At 49.4% G+C, this 18,757-nt stretch overlaps 7 protein-coding genes and 2 non-coding genes across 9 annotated transcripts; 6 read left to right on the plus strand and 3 right to left on the minus strand.

Moving 5' to 3' along the window:
• Nucleotides 1–95: 95 nt before the first annotated feature.
• On the plus strand, nucleotides 96–1,477 carry M431DRAFT_5397 (hypothetical protein; the record flags this gene model as incomplete). The annotated part of the gene is made up of 4 exons (XM_024921053.1): nucleotides 96–263; nucleotides 371–417; nucleotides 475–1,359; nucleotides 1,438–1,477. 4 exons carry the CDS (start codon nucleotides 96–98, stop codon nucleotides 1,475–1,477), a joined length of 1,140 nt encoding a protein of 379 aa, XP_024774429.1.
• A 1,626-nt stretch (nucleotides 1,478–3,103) lies between these two features.
• On the plus strand, nucleotides 3,104–4,885 carry M431DRAFT_84681 (hypothetical protein; the record flags this gene model as incomplete). The annotated part of the gene is made up of 4 exons (XM_024923458.1): nucleotides 3,104–3,311; nucleotides 3,406–3,602; nucleotides 3,676–4,671; nucleotides 4,766–4,885. 4 exons carry the CDS (start codon nucleotides 3,104–3,106, stop codon nucleotides 4,883–4,885), a joined length of 1,521 nt encoding a protein of 506 aa, XP_024774430.1.
• A 306-nt stretch (nucleotides 4,886–5,191) lies between these two features.
• M431DRAFT_86045 (hypothetical protein) lies at nucleotides 5,192–6,062 on the plus strand (the record flags this gene model as incomplete). Its single annotated transcript, XM_024923632.1, has 2 exons — nucleotides 5,192–5,527; nucleotides 5,640–6,062. The coding sequence occupies 2 exons, from the start codon at nucleotides 5,192–5,194 to the stop codon at nucleotides 6,060–6,062; spliced, it is 759 nt and encodes a 252-aa protein (XP_024774431.1).
• A 1,532-nt stretch (nucleotides 6,063–7,594) lies between these two features.
• M431DRAFT_508167 (hypothetical protein) lies at nucleotides 7,595–8,415 on the plus strand. The gene is made up of 3 exons (XM_024919077.1): nucleotides 7,595–7,786; nucleotides 7,937–8,043; nucleotides 8,138–8,415. Exons 1-3 carry the CDS (start codon nucleotides 7,770–7,772, stop codon nucleotides 8,185–8,187), a joined length of 174 nt encoding a protein of 57 aa, XP_024774432.1. The 5' UTR covers nucleotides 7,595–7,769; the 3' UTR covers nucleotides 8,188–8,415.
• A 291-nt stretch (nucleotides 8,416–8,706) lies between these two features.
• Nucleotides 8,707–11,656, minus strand: M431DRAFT_508168 (hypothetical protein). Its single transcript, XM_024919078.1, has 3 exons — nucleotides 11,201–11,656; nucleotides 9,734–11,141; nucleotides 8,707–9,672 (listed from the first exon to the last, which is right to left on the minus strand). The coding sequence occupies exons 1-3, from the start codon at nucleotides 11,398–11,400 to the stop codon at nucleotides 9,205–9,207; spliced, it is 2,076 nt and encodes a 691-aa protein (XP_024774433.1). The 5' UTR covers nucleotides 11,401–11,656; the 3' UTR covers nucleotides 8,707–9,204.
• On the minus strand, nucleotides 8,728–8,816 carry M431DRAFT_t107. Its single transcript has one exon. It is a non-coding gene; the product is annotated as a tRNA-Val (tRNA).
• A 176-nt stretch (nucleotides 11,657–11,832) lies between the features above and the next one.
• M431DRAFT_t92 lies at nucleotides 11,833–11,920 on the plus strand. Its single transcript has one exon. It is a non-coding gene; the product is annotated as a tRNA-Glu (tRNA).
• Nucleotides 11,921–12,491: 571 nt separating this feature from the next.
• Nucleotides 12,492–15,375, plus strand: M431DRAFT_520050 (hypothetical protein). Its single transcript, XM_024920415.1, has 8 exons — nucleotides 12,492–13,275; nucleotides 13,325–13,404; nucleotides 13,461–13,599; nucleotides 13,664–13,781; nucleotides 13,843–14,011; nucleotides 14,076–14,340; nucleotides 14,399–14,453; nucleotides 14,503–15,375. The coding sequence occupies exons 1-8, from the start codon at nucleotides 12,566–12,568 to the stop codon at nucleotides 15,091–15,093; spliced, it is 2,127 nt and encodes a 708-aa protein (XP_024774434.1). The 5' UTR covers nucleotides 12,492–12,565; the 3' UTR covers nucleotides 15,094–15,375.
• A 509-nt stretch (nucleotides 15,376–15,884) lies between these two features.
• On the minus strand, nucleotides 15,885–17,919 carry M431DRAFT_494982 (hypothetical protein; the record flags this gene model as incomplete). Its single annotated transcript, XM_024917307.1, has 7 exons — nucleotides 15,885–16,083; nucleotides 16,145–16,473; nucleotides 16,548–16,809; nucleotides 16,856–17,130; nucleotides 17,201–17,433; nucleotides 17,498–17,756; nucleotides 17,821–17,919. The coding sequence occupies 7 exons, from the start codon at nucleotides 17,917–17,919 to the stop codon at nucleotides 15,885–15,887; spliced, it is 1,656 nt and encodes a 551-aa protein (XP_024774435.1).
• Nucleotides 17,920–18,757: the final 838 nt, after the last annotated feature.

The following is an 18,757-nucleotide window of genomic DNA, read 5'->3' on the forward strand; positions in this document are numbered from 1 at the left end:
GCCGTGGATGTGCTTATACAGGCAACCCCTCAGATAAGAAGCCTCTTTAAGGGTTTTGGCCGTCGCATTCGATTCTGCCGTCCAATTCAATCGCAATGTCTAGTCCAAGGAGCCCCGAAGGCCCGCGAAGAGGCTCTCCAGCCAAATCGCCGTCACTCCCAAGATCCCCGGAGCCTACCGAACCTCCAGCAGCTCCAGCAGCTCCAGCAGCTCCAGCACCTACGGCAGAAGCACAAGTGCCTCCAATGGCAGAAATTCCTTTTGTATGCACCTCATAAACGGCTAGTTCGGCGGGCCAGCGTCGTAATGGCCGATAATTGCATGCTCTTTACTTTCTCAATGCCCTGTATGCTGACTTGGCACGCGACAGGAGGACGAGAGCGGGGATTCCGGTGTAGAAGGCTATGATGATGATGCGTATGTTCGGATTGACGTGAATAATCTTTGCAATGAATCCGGGTTGACATGGTACAGCGCCTCATCAACAGCCTCTCTGTCGGAGAGTATATACGACTACCGCCAGATCCACGGCCGGACGTTCCAGCACTCCAAGACGACCGAGTATTGGGGTCCCAATGACGACCGCCAAAACAATGGACTCGACATCTCGCACCACTTCATAACAATGCTTCTCGGCGACCAGCTGTACGAGGCTCCCATCAAGGAACCCCCTACTAGAGTCATGGACGTTGGCACAGGAACAGGCATCTGGGCCATCGACATGGCCGACATGTTTCCTTCCGCCGAAATTATAGGAACCGATATAAGTCCCATCCAGCCCACGTGGGTGCCGCCAAACTGCATCTTCCACATCGAAGACGCGCAGCTGGAATGGACGTATCCGCCGGAACACTTCGACTTCATCCACATCCGGGCACTCTATGGTAGCATCAGCGACTGGAGCGAACTGTACAAGCAAGCCTTCACGACAATGAAGCCGGGAGGCTGGATCGAGGACTTTGAATTCAACATTACGCTGATGAGCGACGTCCCCGAGGTTCGAGATGACCCTAAGCACATCTTCAAGCGCTGGTCAGAGGTGTTTACCGAGGCCGGCGAGCGCATGGGCCGGACGCTGCTCATTGGCACCGGCGGGCAGATGCGGAAGCTCATGCAGGAGGCCGGCTTCATCAACGTCGTTGAGAAGAACTACAAGGTCCCGAGCGGCAAATGGAGCAGCGATCCCGTCTTGAAAGAAATTGGCGCATACAACCTCGCCTTTCTCGACGAGAGCCTAGAGGGCTTCGCGCTCTTTATGCTCAAGGAGATTATGGACTGGGACTACATTGAGGTCCAGGTCTTTGTCTCGGAGATGCGCAAGGCCATCAATAACCCAAAAATTAGACCATACTACATCCTGTAAGTTGCCCCCTCCTCCTCGTTGGCTCGCCGCCAAGCTCCATTGAGATCAAACGGCTGCTAAAGGCGTGAGTGTAGCACGAATGTCTTTGCACGAAAACCGGAAGCTTGGGAGTAAAAGTTTGCTTTTTTTGGCCAGCGTCTATGTTCTTTCTGAACCGTTTACGTTAGAGCTTGTTGACCTTTGCACCTGCGGAATATGAGACCCAAGTTGAGCGACCAAAAGACCAAATACCCCCTATCACAGAAGAAAGATTTGTCCCATGTGGCCCCGATGGTTTAGAATGTATGGGCTGCCTGGTTTTGACGGTGCTGTTTTGTCATGTATTGTTATTGATCACAAAGTCTAATTTACGCTATACGACACCGCGCATGCGAGAATGAAGATCTCCTTATCCTGGGCCGCATACTCCGCACATTTCGCCTGAGCCTATCGCCGAAGTGATGAATCAGTGCACTGTCTGTTGCGGGTGAAACAAAACCGCTCCCCCTCTCAAAGTCTCGTAGCACGGCTTCCGATCCTTGGACAATTCAGCACGTCCCGTATCACAGCGTTGTAGTACTCGTCTGTAATAGTAATTTCGTGCCGTTTGTCATGGCGCTGAGACATGGAATGGCATCTGCGTCTCCCGCCTTGAACGTTCACCGAGCGCTACGCCAGATGCAGTGCTCGCAGCAGCTAACCGATGCCAAACTCCTCAGATAACGAGAACTCGTTGATTTCTCATACGCACCCAGACGCCTAGTTTTCAGCCATGGAATGCCACGTGAATGACGAATTGCCATGTGAGTGACCATGCCTGTGATATGAGTCGCTTTATATGACATACATCATGATTATTGACAAGATAACTCGTATATCACATCCTCGCTTCCAGCAAGAGCGAACTAGCACAACCAAGCCGTCGGACAGACCTTTCCCAACCCAGACGAGCATGCAGAGGGACCCCAGCGTCGCATAACATCTGATCCAAGCGTTGACACCACGCCCGCTGGAAGACGGCCGAAACCACCTCCAAGCAGGGCGGGAAATGGGGGACTGAAAGCTCCGAGACCTTGCTTCGAAACGAAGGCCACCTCCCCCCCTGCTAGCGCCCTATCCGGTCATCCCTTCTCGCGGCAGGGAATCGTTGCGCCAGCCATTTGCCTAAAGGTGCACTAAATCCAGTAGCTTGGGACACTACTGCAGGCCTGTCCTTTTGCCATCTTCCGCGGTGCTGCAAGGAGGGGGAGGGGGAGGGGGAGGGTTGAAGACGGAAACCCGGTACGAGCGTCGAAAGATCCAATGCCGTGAAGGAGGATGCCACGGCTTTTTTGGGGGGTATCTCTACTGTACGTCGAACAAAACTGTAGATCTTGAGGGGTTTATCCCCTTCGTCTTCCTGGTCTTCGCCTTGCTAGGATTAATAAGTGTCGTTTGATATGTCATTTTCCTTGTTCGTATATCTGTCGAGCTGAAAGCATCTTGTTTTCAACCCCAGCTCGTTTCGCGCACTCGTAGCACGCTATATCGAAAAGCTATTGCTCTTAAAGGCCAGGTTCGGGCCGGCCCTTGTATAATCAAGCGGGGGGGCTTTCTCTGGTCCGCTCCACAGCAGAACGAAGCTACTCCGTGCGGCTGCTGCTACTGTGCTTCTGGGTTCTTACAATAAGCAGGGCGAGCCTGAAAATTGGCGCACAAAAGGAAACTTGCCAGAACCTTCATCATACATGGTAGATTCTCTGCTTGGTGTATTGGTCTAGGATGGAGGGTATTGCTGGAATTCCGGGCTCCGTCCTCCTGCTCGCAGGCGGTCTCATCAGCTTCTTCGTCATTGGAAGGATCGTGACGTACGCGAGGTTGAGATCGTTCAAAGGACCCTTTTTGAGCAACTTCACCAATCTGCCTCACAGGAAAGCTTTGTTCCAGCAGAGGTGCCAGGAGTGGTACGGCGAGATTTGTGAGAAATATGGTACGATGGTCCCTATATCCCAAGAAACAAACGTCATCTACCCCAAAGCGTTTCATTGGTGACTAATTGCATTTTCCTTGTGCAATAAATGCAGGCCCAATAGCAAGGATTGCTCCAAACGTGTTGATCACCTCTGATCCCGATGTGTGGATTCATGTGAATAATAAGCCCGGCTATAAGCGTTCCGAGTGGTATTATACAGCCTGCCGCATTGAGTATCGACGAGACAATGTCTTTACGCAGACGGACAACAGGAAGCATGAGGCGCGAAGGAAGCAAATGGCTCCGGGGGTATGTCGTATCGCATCGCAAGACCCTCTCTTTGTGAAAGCCATTGCAAGCTGACCACGATATTGTCACTCAGTATTCTGGAAGAGAAAACCCCGATCTTGAACAAAGCATTGATGAGCGTCTCCACGAATTCATTGACTTGATTAGGTCCAAATATGTTTCCACAAGCGGCAATGTTGTACCGGTGGACATGGCGAAAAAAGTCCAATTCTTCACTTTGGATGTCATCAGCGGAGTTGGACTGGGCAAGACTTTCGGCATGCTGCAAAGCGACAGCGACGTAGAAAACTATCTCCAATCCAGCGAAGAAGGCCTTCATATCGCCAACTTTGGTCTTGCCTTTAGCCTCAGCTGGATCACGCAGGCGCGCTTCCTCGGCAAATTCATCGCCCCGTCGCCAGACGACAGCAAGGGATTCGGCAGGATGATGGCCACTTGCTTCCGCTATGTCAACGAGCGTGTCGCAAATCCTACAGATAAACGATCCGACATGCTGGCATCATTCATCCGCCATGGCATCTCAGGCGATGAGTTGCGCTCAGAGGCCCTGGAACAGATCGTTGCCGGCTCCGACACCACAGCAACTGGCATCCGATGCACCCTGCTTCACATCATCACAAACCCGCGTGTATACGCAAAGCTCCAAAAGGAAATCGACGAAGCTATTCGAGATGGCAAAGCTCCTCAGGATGAACTCATCACTCACAGCCAGGCAAAGCAACTCCCCTATCTTCAGGCCACGATCCGTGAGGCCATGAGAGTCTGGCCACCCGTCGCAAACGTCTTCTCACGAGATATCCCACCTGAGGGCGACACCGTCAAAGTCAAAGGCGAAGATGTCTTCTTGCCTGGAGGCGCCTGTATCGGATATTCTGCGCTTGCAATGCACCACAGCACCGAAATCTACGGCCCCGACGCAAAGGCATTCCGTCCCGAGCGCTGGTTCGAAGAAGACAAGGACAAACTCGCGCTCATGCTTCGCACCAACGAGCTGATTTTCGGCTACGGGAAATTCCAATGCCTCGGAAAAGCGGTTGCTCAAATCGAAATTGGAAAAGTAGTATTCGAGGTATGTTTGTTCACATAGCTGGGCAAGAGGATTCTGGCTTCTTCATTACCCGTATGCTTGAGTCTCTGGCTGGATTATGCTGACAAAACTTTAGATCTTTCGCAACTTTGACATGGCCCTGATCAACCCGACGAAACCATGGGTGGCTTTGAACTCGCTTGGATTGTTTACCATTTCCGACATGTGGGTGCAGGTGATGGAGAGGCATGCGTAGGAGGTGCTTTAAGCTAGCGGTTTGTTCAAGACCGGAGAGTTTTTGGTCCCGCGATTTCACATCTCAAGTTTGAAAGATCGATCATGCATTTGTATTTATATCCGTAATAATTTGATCGTGATACCTCCAGATTCAAGTATATACATGTACAAGTACACTGAGTGAAGCAAGGGTTGGGTCGACAAGCTCCCTTGGGGTGAGTCACGTGATTACCGCCATTGGCCGAACTACGTTTCTGGAACCTCGAATTGTCCAAATAGCTCAAACTCCAAGAATCACAGGAATGCGCCGGTAGACACAATCACCATGTCCTCAGCACTGGCAAAACCTCCTCCAGCTCCGGCTACCGACAGCAAGCCAAAGGTCACCGTGGCCGCGGTCCCGACGTTCGACAATGCCTTGTCAAAGGGCATCGCCTTCGGCCGAGTAGCTGTCCTGCTCGGGCTGCTGGCTGCGCAGTTCAACGACCTGGTGGCAGAGCCGGTGCTAACGCTGCAATCCGCGCTGCCTGTCGTGGCCGTTGTCCAGGTGGCATACGCGGTGCTATGTCTGCCAGCAGCAGGCTCTCAGCAGGCGAAAGCTGCCAAGAAGGCTCGTCCTGGCGAGAAGAAGAAGCCCGAGCAAGCCGGAACGAGCTCAGTGGTGGTATGAAGCTTCCAATTGATTACCGTGATGGATTGATATGGGCTACATTGCTTGCGGCTTTGATTTGGAATGGATGATGCTAACATACGTGCCCTTTCTTCAATCCTAGACTGCTTTCCTCGCCCTTGTCCTCTCTACGATAGCGACCCCTGTCATCCATGCGCTCTTCATCCTCTTCGGTGCGCCTTTCCTCGACCACATTACTCACACGTTTCTCTGCGCGGCGCACTTCTCCCTCCTCGGCATCTTCCCTGTCATCTACGCACGCGGAGTGGATAGTCAGGCACTGATTGCGGTGGCTGGACTGTCTGCGCCTCTGGACGAGACGCTGGGCGGCCTGCTAGGCGCGGTGCTTGGCGCATGGTTGGGCGCGGTGCCTATCCCGCTCGACTGGGATCGAGAATGGCAGAAGTGGCCTGTCACGATTGTCTGCGGCATGTACGCGGGGTCATGTCTTGGCAGCTGGCTGTCTGGCGTCGTGTTTTTCGGCAAGCGGCTCGGAGGAACTGCGTCTGCCGCAAAGGACGAGTAAGGGCGAGACGGTCAATTGGCGCATGTACTAAGCATAATCATACACGGAGCATATTGGGGAGATATGGCGGGCATTGTGTGCTGAGACGAGCATTACGAAGAGCTACTCTTTGAGTTTGGGGCTAATTGACTATATACGGATAGAGAAAACGGTGGTTAGCAGCGGTAATCGTAGTAGCTGTATGGAGCACCATATCAGCCAAGTTTTTTGTTATATATATAATGAATCCATATGTGTAATCTTAGACGCCATCTTCTGTACGAAACTGTCACCCTTGGTTCCAGATAGATTGTTGCCATACCTACCACACAGAAGCGCCCGCAGACCAAGACCAGGCCCAACTCTAGTTTGTTTGGACCAATTCACAGCGTCAGCCAGTAGTCGACGCTTGATACGGGTCCTGTGACTGTACAGAGTTGCGTTCTGTAATCCATTAGTCAAAAAGTCTTGGATCTCCGGCTTGCACGGCGTTCGGAATCACTGATCGTTGGACAAGATAGAGCACACTATCGGGGAGATTGACTGCCAAGCGCTGCGCCTGTCATGCCATTTGTCCAGCCAAGACGGAGCTACTGTAAAGCGGGGGGTGTGATGGATGGGCAGGAGAGAAGAGATCCATGCAAGGACAAGACAAGACAAAAAAGTCACTGTGGCTCGGGCGGTTAATGCAAGTTTGAGGGACGGCAAAGAGTTGTAGTCGTGATGGGGATGGGATGCTCCAGCAGCAAATTGCAGTTGATTCCGCATCGCACCGCCTCATCTCATCATGACGGCAGCTAGAGCGAAACGGAGTCCCAAGTTTCTAAAAAGGGAACAAGAACATTTCAACTGCATTGAGGCGAATCGAATGGAGGAGCTGCAGCTTTGCACAAGATTTTGCTGCTGAGGTCACTCATACGTCGAGACAAGCCGCACCGGCACACACGGAAATGGAATTGGCATTTGAACTGCTCCCGGCAGACGCTGTGGCTGGTAAACCTCCAAAGCTTCCAATGAGGCCAAGCTTTGTCGTCATGTGGCGACGACGCTGTGGCGCGTGCTCGTGTCGAAGAGGCGTTTGCTGTCATCCCATCGGGTTTTCCAGCTGCACATCTGTGGCGGTGCGGCAGTTTGAACCTTGCAAGCATGGAAACAAAAGCTGCGCTAAGCAGGGGGGCCTGCAGCAACGCCTGTAGATTATGACGTAGCTTGATTTCAATCTCATGTCGGGAAAAAAAAGTCATGATGGCATATTGCTTCATTGGTGTTTTTTCTGCGTAACACGAAACTGGGCCAAACAACCGGCTTCTTTCTCGTGCCTTGTTGCAGCAAAGCAACCCGTTAGCCCCTGCATGATAGCGCCCTAAGCCGCCCAATTTCTTGTCACTGTCCCGAAATGGCATCGAATGGCTTCTTGTTCCCTCCCCTCCCCTAAGGTATGATGTGTGGCTTGACCAGTCGATGACGCAACATGGAAGCCGGCTTCCTTTCCTTCTTGGCCGGAATGTCTGGGAAGGGCCAAGATGACGAGCCACGGCAATAAATAGTACAAGCTTCGCAGAAACCTTCCTGTCCGCTCTTCTCCCTTTTGTGTCTCACACAGCTTTTTCATCTTTCCTCCTGATCTTCACCAAAACAACATCATTGCGCCCTTTGACCTCTTAGCAAATATTCGATATACCCAAAAGACGTTGAGCCCTTGAGCCTTACGCGAAACACATATCCAACATGCCTTTCACCACTAGGTAAGCTTCGAGCTTGACGTCCCGTGGCTTCCGTCATCTTCCCCGCAGCTCTCAACCCGCTTCCTCTTCGACGGCACGCGATCAATGAGAGCTGGGATGATATCGAGGCCCAATCAGTGGACAATATGCTGATCATATCTTCTCCTTCAGCGATATCTGCAAGATTATTCTTGCCATCATCCTGCCACCCGTCGGTGTCTTCCTCGAGCGAGGCTGCGGTGCAGACCTCCTGATCAACATCCTTCTCACAATCCTGGGTATGTCAAAAACTGCCACTCACCGCCAATTGCAGCCCTCACATCACTGTGATTCCATCTTCTCGGGCGCCTGACTGACTTGATCCACCCTCAGGTTACTTCCCTGGTATCATCCACGCTCTGTACATCATATTGAAATACTAAGCCCGCCTTCCGCTCCCGTATCCGCCGGAATCAAAGCGTCATGTCGTCGCACCGCATCATGTTGTGCAGACACCAATTACTCCCACGTTTGACCGGCAATTGTCGTTTTAGAATGGATGCGTCAGTGGAGGAGTGAATTTTACGGTCGCCGGCTCACCACTTGGCCGGTCATAGACGCCATAATGACAGTGGGCTTTCCTTTTATGGCTTTTCTTTTGTTTTTTTTTTCTCTCTTGTTGGCTGGAGGCAGATGCACCCTGTTTGAAAGGGGCGTCAGGTTTGGCTATTGTTAATGAATTGATACCCGACTTCCTCTAATCACAAATACCTACCTTTATTCAGTCTCAAACAAGCTTTGGTTTGGTCTCATTCCTGTGATGCGTGCATTTGATAAAAAGCCTGTGGTTTGAACTTGCAGTCTACCGATGCCAATGAAACAATTGATTTGACAAACTACATACAAGAAATATGATTGATTTCAAACGATTGATAAGAAGCAAAAATGAGAGAGAAAAATGGCGAAGAACCAAAAAAAGATGGTGATTCCGCCCGGGCTCGAACCGGGGACCTTTTCGGTGGTGTCAACTAAACTGTTAACGAAATGTCATAACCAACTAGACCACGGAACCGTTCATTGGTGATGCGATCAGTCGTGTCTACAGTTATACATCCATCGCGGTATCTCGTCAAGGAGCGATTATTTCTGAGCGTCGCAAAGCCCCCCCGGGACGATAAGGTTGCTACAACTTCATCACCGTCAGGTCGACTATAAACATCAAGCTAATATTCAATCCTGCATCATATACAACAGTAGCCCTCTCCACCAACGAAGGGCAATGTATATTCGTTCGAACACATCCCTTGCCAATACAAGGTGTTGAAAAAAAACCCAAAGAAGAGCGCCAATTCTAAATAATCCCCAATCCTTTACCATGTGTCGCATATAATCCCGAGCATGTAAATGTACCGTATGAACGAGTGAATGTGAAAAGAAAGAAAGAAAGGTAAACAACGAATTTAGAGCAACTCTCCGTCGCCCTCTTCAACCCCCTCCTCCTCTTCGTCCCAGTCTAACTGGGCGTCCAGTTCCGCAGCCTTGCGCTGGAGTTCTGCGAGGCCAGATAGCTCGGCGACGTAGTCCTTTTCTTGAAGAGCCTTCTTGACAAATCCCCACCCGTCGTTACGGAAGGCGTCTAGGATCTTGGGACTACATGCGCTACAGCTGTCATACGATTGCCCGCGAAGGACAATGTTCTGAAAGGTAGATACATAGCCACGGATCTGGTGCGGCACGAGGCCAAGCGGGTGATCAGGGGGGTCCCTTTCGAGCGTGACGCCTGGCCTTGGTTGGGGTGCCGGGGCGCCGTTCTTTAGCGGATGTTGCAAGAGGCTCGTCAAAAGCTCAACCAAAAGTGCAGAGGCAATGGCAGCAACGCCGGGTCGAGTCACGGTACACTGCTGATCAAGCGTTTGATCCTTCATAGACTACGTGCACAAATATTGTTAGAAATATGACAGGCAAACGAAAATCTTTTGGGAAACTTACATCAGCTGGGGCGACGACATCATTGCAAAAGTAGCATCCAAGAGAGTGTTGGCCCTCTTGTTGCCCTTCAGCACCGTGCCGCATAACCACGTATGAATCGAATCCCAGGGCAGCATTCATGACAATTTTGCCGGCTGCTTTTCCCATCACTGTCGGTAGCCATCGAGATTCGCGAGTATCCATCAGCAAGAAGATGACATCGTGGGCATCAATCAAGGCTTCAAGCTTGTCGTAGTCGGCTTTTGTTCTCGCCTCATCAGCGAGAGCGTGACCAAGCATCGGCACGGAGAAGGAGTGACCCTCAGCATCTACTCCCGGATATATCCTCTTCAACATTTCGGCGGCTTGAATAGCCTTTGGTTTACCACCATTGAGACAGTCATCGTACTCAAAGAGCGGCTGGCGAACTGGGTTTGAGAAGGACACGCTGCCGTAGTCAACAAAGGTGATTTTTCTCACACCCCAGCCCAGTAAGTTTCGTGAGACGTAGCCACCCAGCGTCCCGGCACCCAATAGCAAGCATTTGGTGTTCTTGATTACATCGAGATTCAAATCAGGGGCCAGTCGCCACTTCATCAACTTTAGATTCAAGTCGACTGAAGAATCAGCCAACCTGTTAGGGTCCATGTACTCGCCCAAGTTTGCCAGTTGTGCTTGAAGCTTGCCGTTCTTTGCTCGCTCCCAACCTGTAACCTTGGGCATCTCTTTGATCTCCATGTCTTCAACGGGGTCCATCGTGATCGGTATAATGATACTTTTGGCTTCATGCCTTCTAGACCATTCATCTCTGAAACACAGAATATTGATCTTGGACAAGCGGAATCGGTGGCGAATTAGAATCAGGAGATTGCGCAGCGGCCATGAGGGGCCTTCTGAGAAAGTTGACGGATCCAAAAATGTGACAAATCGATCCTCCTCGGCAACACCGTCAAAGAAGCCATCTTCAAAACTTCGCAGTGAGGCCACCTCCCATCTGTAGGGAATCTTGAGTGCCGGGTCGTGTTCGTTCAAATCCTTTGGCTTCTCCCCCCATATCTTCTTGGCCAGGAAGAATCCATGCTCACGCTTATCCACGATATATCTCCATGTGCCGACGCGATCCATAAGAGCTGTAGTCTCGTCCGAGTTGAGGCGCAGGATGGGGCCAGAGCGCTTCCACTGCGCGTCTGAGTGCAGCGCAGGGAATGCACACCAGTATATAAATCTGTACTTCTTGAGGTCGGCGTATGATAGAATGATGAACGAGGATAAGAGCGAAGGAACAGAGTAAATGCTGCCGTCTTTAATAGCGTCCCAGATCTGTCTGCCTGCTAGCTTCAACATAGCGGCTTTGTCGGTCTTCCTGAAATCTTCGATGGTATTGACATTTTTGATGATGCCTTCGGCTCTTGCTTTTCCTAGAGGTGGACTGTATCGCGTGTCAGCTCATACCATTCCCGTTGGTTCGTTTTGATGTCAAGAACGCACTCTGTGTTTGTCAATGCGCTTCCGAGAATCTGCAGCTTGGAGCTTGCGTCCGGGTCAACATCCCGCGGCTCGTACACGCCCAAAATTCCACGCGCAGAGTCGTCGAGCTTGTCATAGTCTAGCTTGGACGAGAAGAGCGCCGAGTAAAACGGCAACTCTATCTCGGATGTGAACGGCACGAACTGAAGCGGTTCGTCCATGGTAGCGGTTGCGTCGCAATATGCCGAATGAACTTTGGTGATGGTTTTGGAGAAGTTGGCCGAACGAGTAGTCGTATAAGGTGTATTTGTCAAAAGTATAAATCCGTGGATGCGAGGCTGACGAAGACTTTATTTGATTTGGCGTCGTATCAAGTGCAAGGCTCGAGAAAGCAGGCGACAAGGCAGAACCGTCATCTGATAGAGCATCACGAGCTACAAGGCCAAGTGATGTCGTAGCGCTGAGCTGCCCCGCGGAGAGCGGGGAACTCTGGTTGCTTTCTAAGTGCAGCCAGCATGCAAGGGCCCAGGCTTCCAGGCTGTTAGTGCTTGTTTGTCATGGGGAGCTGCTTGCGGCTCTTACAGCAAAAGTCAAAATGCGGGGCTGAGCCCTATAAATGCAAATACTGGTGCAGCAGACATCTAAGAGACAAGTCCGATATGGTGTAGTGGCTAACATCGCTCGCTCTCAATCTTCGATTGAAGCTCCGAGCAGCCCTGGGTTCGATTCCCAGTATCGGAGACAATTCTTTTTTTGCAGATTTCGTGGGCTAGGATGCATTCGATGTGCGCAAAGGCTCTGTGGTTTTTGCAACCTTGTCGATTCATTCTTTTTACACCTCTGAACTTTAAAAATGTTGCTTTTATTGCAAGCTGTGCGGATCTATGTAGATTGAGCTATCCTCGTCATCTCGAGTCTGAGATGCGATAAACTAATATGTACTCCGTAGAGTTTTACAATAACACTTTGTCTCTGCTTATTTTCACTGCCTCCCTTTGTGTCTCATTTTTAGAGATATTGTTCGACATTTCCGGTAGTACAGCTCAGCTACGATTTAAGGTTTCAGCCTGGCCCGTTTGCATGAAGCCAAGGGGGAAGAATATTCTCAGAGGCGCCACCGTTTGTCTTACCGGATTTGCAATACTTCTCGGCTACCACCAAGGTTTAAGCCTGGGCTGTTGGAATGCAGCCAAGAGCAGCCAAGAGCAGCCAAGAGCAGCCAAGAGCAGCCAAGAGGGGGCAGACCAATCTGACGTCAGGAATTCAGACTTTTAAACTAATTTAAAATCTTAAACACTGCCAAATATATAACCTTTAGACAATGCCAAAGCTTAGCTATGTAGCACTCTGATTCTTCAATCTGTCGAGATCATCACTTGAAACACCATGGCGGGCAAGAAGTCAAAGAACAAGAGCAGGAAGCAGAAGCAGGAGAAGAACAGGGTTGCTCAGCAAGAGCCAGCTACGAGCAGAGACGGACAACAGGAACCAGATAACAGCTTGGTCGAGCAACAAGAACCAGTCCCAACCTCGACCGAGCAGCAGGAGCCAGATACAAATATTGTTGGGCAACAAGAGCCAAATCTAGGTACCGTTGAACAGCGAATACCAGCTACAGGTATTGTTGGACAACAGGAACCAGATACGAGCATTGGTGGACAACAGGAACCAGATACAAGCATTGTTGAGCCACAGGCGCCTAATACAGGCATCGTTGGACAACAGGTACCAGATACGAGCATGGGTGGGCAACAGATACCGGCTGCAGGCATTGTTGGGGAACAGGAGCCATTTACAAGCACTAACAAGCAACCGGAGCTGGAAAAGGGCAAAGTTGAACAACAACAGCTGGATACGGGCGTCGTTGAGCAACAGCGGCCAGGTGAAAGCATTACTGAGCAACAACGGTTAGATACGACCACGGCTGTGCAACAAAAGCCAGATCAGAACATTCTTGAGCAACGGGAACCAGTTCCGATCACGGCCGAACAGCAGGAGCCAAAGAATCTTATAGTTGGGCAGCAGAAACCATTAACAGGAAGCTCCTATTCCGACGAGCGAGATCATCTATCATCAGACGATTGGCAGGGAATATTGTACGCAGCTGCTTCTGTCATCGGAGACACAATAAACTAATAATTGCAGGCAACGCACAGGTGCATTGAACGGTTGGGTTCCGCAGAAGAAAAATGGCGACATCGACATCACTCGTGCGGCTGAGCAATGTATGTAGCGCTCTGTTGACATTACAGCCGAAGAATAATGCTGACAGACATACCAGTGTTCACCTTGAAACCTGAGGCGGTGCCAAAGTGGAACACTGCAACTGGCTCTCCACGGGAGGCTGTGCAGTTCCAAGATTCTACAGAGGAGAGTTTCATCAGAGCAGCTTTTGACACGAGTGCGATCAAGACGACAATGTAAGTATTGACATTTTTTACTATCACTGAGAAAAGGACCTCATGAATACTAATGTGTTGGTAGCCAAGCCACTACGCCTGCCGGAAAGACTGGTGTCAGAGGGAGCTTTGCGCGGAGCACAGGGGACAAGGTGTCACATGAGCACTCCGGCGATGTGAAATCTTTCTATCTTTTCCATGAGGTATATATGCACTTTCACATGTCTTTTATCATGCAGTCACTAACAAAATTGGGACTTATAGTTCCCTCTTGCTGTTGTCGATTTGGAGGGCTCTTCACTTGTGCCAACCCAAAACTTTGTGGATTTCTTCAAGGATTCGATCAATGAATATGCCGGACTAATACCTCCAACTACATCTGCGGACCGGGAAGCATTCTCCTCGGTACTGAGCAGTTTTCATGATAGATTCGGTAAGTGTCTTGGAGTTCCCACCTGCAGAAAGGGGGCGTGCCTAATCGATGATTTTTCTTGCAGGCACCGTTTTTACGAAGCGAGTTGCGCTGGGAGGTAGACGCTATGCCATCCAAAAAGTCTTCAGGCACAGCCAGGCTGTGAACCAAAGTTCTGAAGAGAAGAATGCGATCAAAGCAAGCCTGGATGTGCCGTTAACCGTTGGTTCCCTCAAGGCCGCAGGAGAGCGTAGCTGGGGCTCGACTAGTGGCGATGGTGATTATGGCAACGTTACGATTGACGTCAATTCCCTTGTCATTGATGGCGGCGATGAGACCCTTACAGAGGAGTATGTCCTTCACTCTCTATGCGTTATTATCATGCAATCACTAACATCCAATATCTAGTGTCGAAGCATGGCAAAACACATTGCTGGCGCCCAAATATTGGAGAGTCATCAAGGTAAGAGTGGAGTCAAAATGGAAAATGACATTGGCTAATTATTTTGTAGCAAAACAATGTTGAAGCTCTTTTCCCATTTCTGCTAGGGGTATTGGACAGGATGGAGCCAAAATACGAGTATATTGACTTTGTTAGAGGATTAGCTATACATGACCAAGAGCTTCAAAAAGCCCACGAGAGACGACTAACCGCTGTCTCGGAGCCTCTCACATTGCGAATCTCAAGCTCATACGCTCCAACAAAAAGTATACTTTCGAGTCTCACTGGGAAAAAGCCAAAATGGACAATGACGCTCTATACCGATAAACCCAAAATGATTGATAGAGTCAAAGTCAAGATTCCCGGATACTTTGAGAATGGAAAAGACCGCGTTGATGACGTCGTTGGGTTTCCGAAAGCCTTTCCGGTCTCGATCGATCTGCCTACTCAATGGAGTCTGACTCCGAAGAAAACAACCAAGAAATACGAGGCAGAGTTTACGGTTATACTCAAACCCAGTTATGAGTGGCAAGAGTCTGATGGAGGAGCTTCGACAGTCACTTTGAAGGATCTTAGTGCCAACACTCTGGTTTTCGGGGCTTCGGTGAGTCCAGAATCAGCGACATTTACGGCAGAGTACAGTGTTCGCTCCACCAAATAAGAGTCATTTGGTACTTTCGCTTGATAAACGGCAATGGTCGGAACCTTCTAAGGGTGTTGGCACAACTACACGATCATTCGACGCAAGGACATCGCTCAACCGAGCCCATAAAATGAAATTTTGTGATCTAATCTCCGTTTTGAATTGATGGAATCGCTGCCGTGGCATAGATAGTATTCTATGTAACTGAATGTAACGGACCGGTCTATACAAAATAGAATAGGATGTTAGGTAGTCAAAAGTCAATAATTTGATTGGAGTTTCAAGAAGTTCTCGTTTAACTGCCTAGTATCCAAAATATATGATGTTTTTTTTTTCTTGTTTCATCAGTCGGCGATACGTAGATATGCTCTCGGCTTCGCAACTTGAATGGGGCTGTATTTCTTTTCCCCCATCAAACCGTCAATAAGTCTACCTTGTGCACAAGCCAAGTAGGCCCAGCCATCATCGTTATCACGGGCTCACCTCAAGTAGTATTTCGAAAGCATGTTGTTACATAATAGACTAACCTATTGTAATCTACCTATCTAGTAGTATCGATCTCTTGGATGCTTGCTGCAGTTATGCAGTGTTGGCAGGACCATGCTTCTCCATGTGATGAGATGAGATGTCAGAAATGTGAAAACCTTTAACTCCTAGCAAATTATTACCGAAAACCCCTTTGTTTGTCCACTCAAATCCACATGTTCATATAGTTGTAAAGGACTGATCATTGGGCGTGAGTGCTTTGGAAAAAAGTCACATAGACCACTCGCGACACCTAATTTTTGTCGATCCATCTCGAGTCTCATTTAACATCTGCGCCACTCCACGTAACGATCCTTTGCAAACACGACTTCGTTATTGAGTCGAACAAACTCCTCCATGGCTCCGGGCTGGCCATGTCGGAGTTTGGATCTGAAAGGCCACTTCTCGATGACAGTGTGCTTTTCCTTCATAACCACCCTAAATAATTCTTTTAGCTCTGAGAACCCGACTTCCATCATGAACCTGAAGGGAGATGTTAGATGTCAAACGAAGGTGAGTGTTATCGGGAGGAAACAGTGCTCACCGTTCGAAAACGGCATCATAGTTTGAGAGATTTGCCTGAGCATATACCCACTGGATTACTTTGGGATCACTCATGTGGTGGTCAGGCAAGTACTCATAGCCGTTTGCTATTGCTCTGTGCGCGATGGATGCACGCATGAGTCTTGTCTCTGGGTGGTCTGTAAATAAAGCCGCCGTTACGTCCTGCCTGCTCAAGGTCTCTGGAATTGCGTTCCTGAACAGAGTGATGAGGGTCGCATGCGGATTGGCGAGGGGGGGTTGGAGCAAAAACCCAATCAGGAAAAGTGTTTGGTGGATTCCATTAAAGCAGTTGTCTGACATGTTGGAGACCTGGATGAGGCAGATTAACATTTAAGCACTGGAGAAGTACAGACATGGCCAAGCTTCAGGCACCACCTCCTTACCTCTATTCGATCAAAATACCCGCTTTCAAGGAAACTAGTAAGCACGAGAGTCGTGTCACAGAAGAGTCGAAATGATACTTGCGAATCCGTAATACGGCTCAGAAAAGCTCGGAGTACTGTGTGAATGTGATTGTAAAGCTTGCCGTAAATGTCAGCAGACGCAGGCCCACTCGAGCTGTCTTCGACGTCCTTCAGAGACCATCCTTGGAGTGGATCAGCAGAGCTAGCCATCGGCCAGACATTACGAACGTGGAATAATGTCCTGCTATTTGTTAGATGCTTGCTTCTCGGAGACGTCTATTACTCACGGGTTTGGCTCTTGGAACTCATGGCGCGGAGCTCCGAATGGCAAAAGGAGTCCATCTTGCCGGGACCGCTGCTTCGCAACTCGGCGAGAAGGAGACTGAAAAATCAGATGTAGATCCAGATAGTCCCTCTTGGATCTGGCAAGGGTCACGGCCGTGCGGATACAGCTCGCTTGGTCTGCCGTTAGGCCTTCTGGAATACTCACGTAGGCCAAGAGGCGATCCCAGAATGATTTTGGTAGCACAAGCCTCAGCGAGCCCTTTTCGAATCTCCATGTCTTCCCCAGCGAGGCTATTCATATCCTTGTCTTTGATCTTTTCGCAAGCGCTTTCGATTAGAGGCCGAACCTTTTGCTGAAGCATGTCAAGATCGGACTTGCGGATAAGAGCCGAGTACCAGACGTGGATTATGCAGTCAACGGCCTCGTCGGCGTTATCAGACACGAGGGCAATGAGAAGTATAATGGCGTTGCGTGCCACCACATCAAGATCGTTATCGTTGATAGTAACTTCAATGGGCTTGGTATAGCCATCAGGAACCTGAGCAATGGTCTTGACAACATTTCGAAGATCTCCGGAAGCTACATCATTGGCAAATTGATCAGTTTGGAGGCTTTGTGTGATGAGATTGTGTTGAGAACATACCAGCAAACAAGAGGTTCAATTGCTTTCCGTGACCAACACCTTCGTTTGACTCAAGCTGAAGCCCATCGATGGCGGGAATATTTCCCCAAAGACGTTTTTCTTCGGCAAACGAGGGATATATGCTTCCCAATTTTACCATGAATTTCGGGTCTCTCCGTTCCAGAACCCAGCCAGGACGCCAGGCTTCATTGCCCAGGGGCGACTTGCAGTCGATTTTGTGAAGGGCCCAGTGAGACTTTTGGCAATCCGAACCGCAATACTAGAAACAAATGTCTGTTCAGAGGAGGCACACGCAAGTCAGTAAATACATCACATGTACTTACCACCACGAGATGGCATACGTTGCAAGTATATTTGCCGAATTTCTTGCAGCCAGTGTTGTCGGCGCTCCAGTTTGCGCACACAAACTGTGGAGTCGCCATGTTTGCCTTGTCCTTGGATCGAGCCAAGTCGAGATTCAGATGACTGTAAGCCTTTTAAGGTGATTTGCCAACCCAAATAAAGACAACGGGAGAGAATGATGCTCCTGATACTGATGCTGAGTTTCAGCACCAGTGGCTTCAAAGAGACGGAACGTGGAAAGGCGAGAGATGTGGGGAAGAGAAAGGTGAAGAGGAAGGAGGGGGGGAAGGTGAAGAAGGGGGAGGTGGTTGCCTAGGTAAACACCTGGCAGCCAGTTGACTGAGATAGTGGTAGCCCAGCTGTAATGATTCACTCTGGCCAGCTGCCTTCGTTTGCTTAAGCTGGCACGGAATATTTCCTCCGAGCCCATTCACTCAAGGCCGGTATCCACATATTGACACAGGTTTCCGAGCAAAGAACTCAAACGATTCAATTGAAAGGGAGCAGTTATTCAGCCACCCGAGTTTGTTATCCAGTATCCCATGTCTTCCATAAGAGCTATACGAACTAAAGGATAATCTCAGATACTAGAGAAAAACTGTAATAGCAGTAGATACTAGAAGAATATATTTATAATAATAGATACTAGAAGAAAGTGGTGATAGTAGTAGAAAGTAGTAATAGTAGTAGAAAGTAGTAATAGTAGTAGAAAGTAGTAATAGTAATAGAAAGTAGTAATAGTAGTATAAAGGTAGGTTCTATTCATATTCTTTTTACATCCTATTCTAATACTTGGATTTTACGCAGTCGCTAGGGTGTTGGATACCGAATTTGGGATACTGGATAACATTTCCCAATTGAAAAGGGTTGGCATTGGCAATGCGACATAGAGCATCAATAAGTCTATTCAATGGGAAC

The sequence above is a fragment of the Trichoderma harzianum genome (assembly GCF_003025095.1).
Source record: "Trichoderma harzianum CBS 226.95 unplaced genomic scaffold M431scaffold_6, whole genome shotgun sequence".
NCBI lineage: Eukaryota > Fungi > Ascomycota > Sordariomycetes > Hypocreales > Hypocreaceae > Trichoderma > Trichoderma harzianum.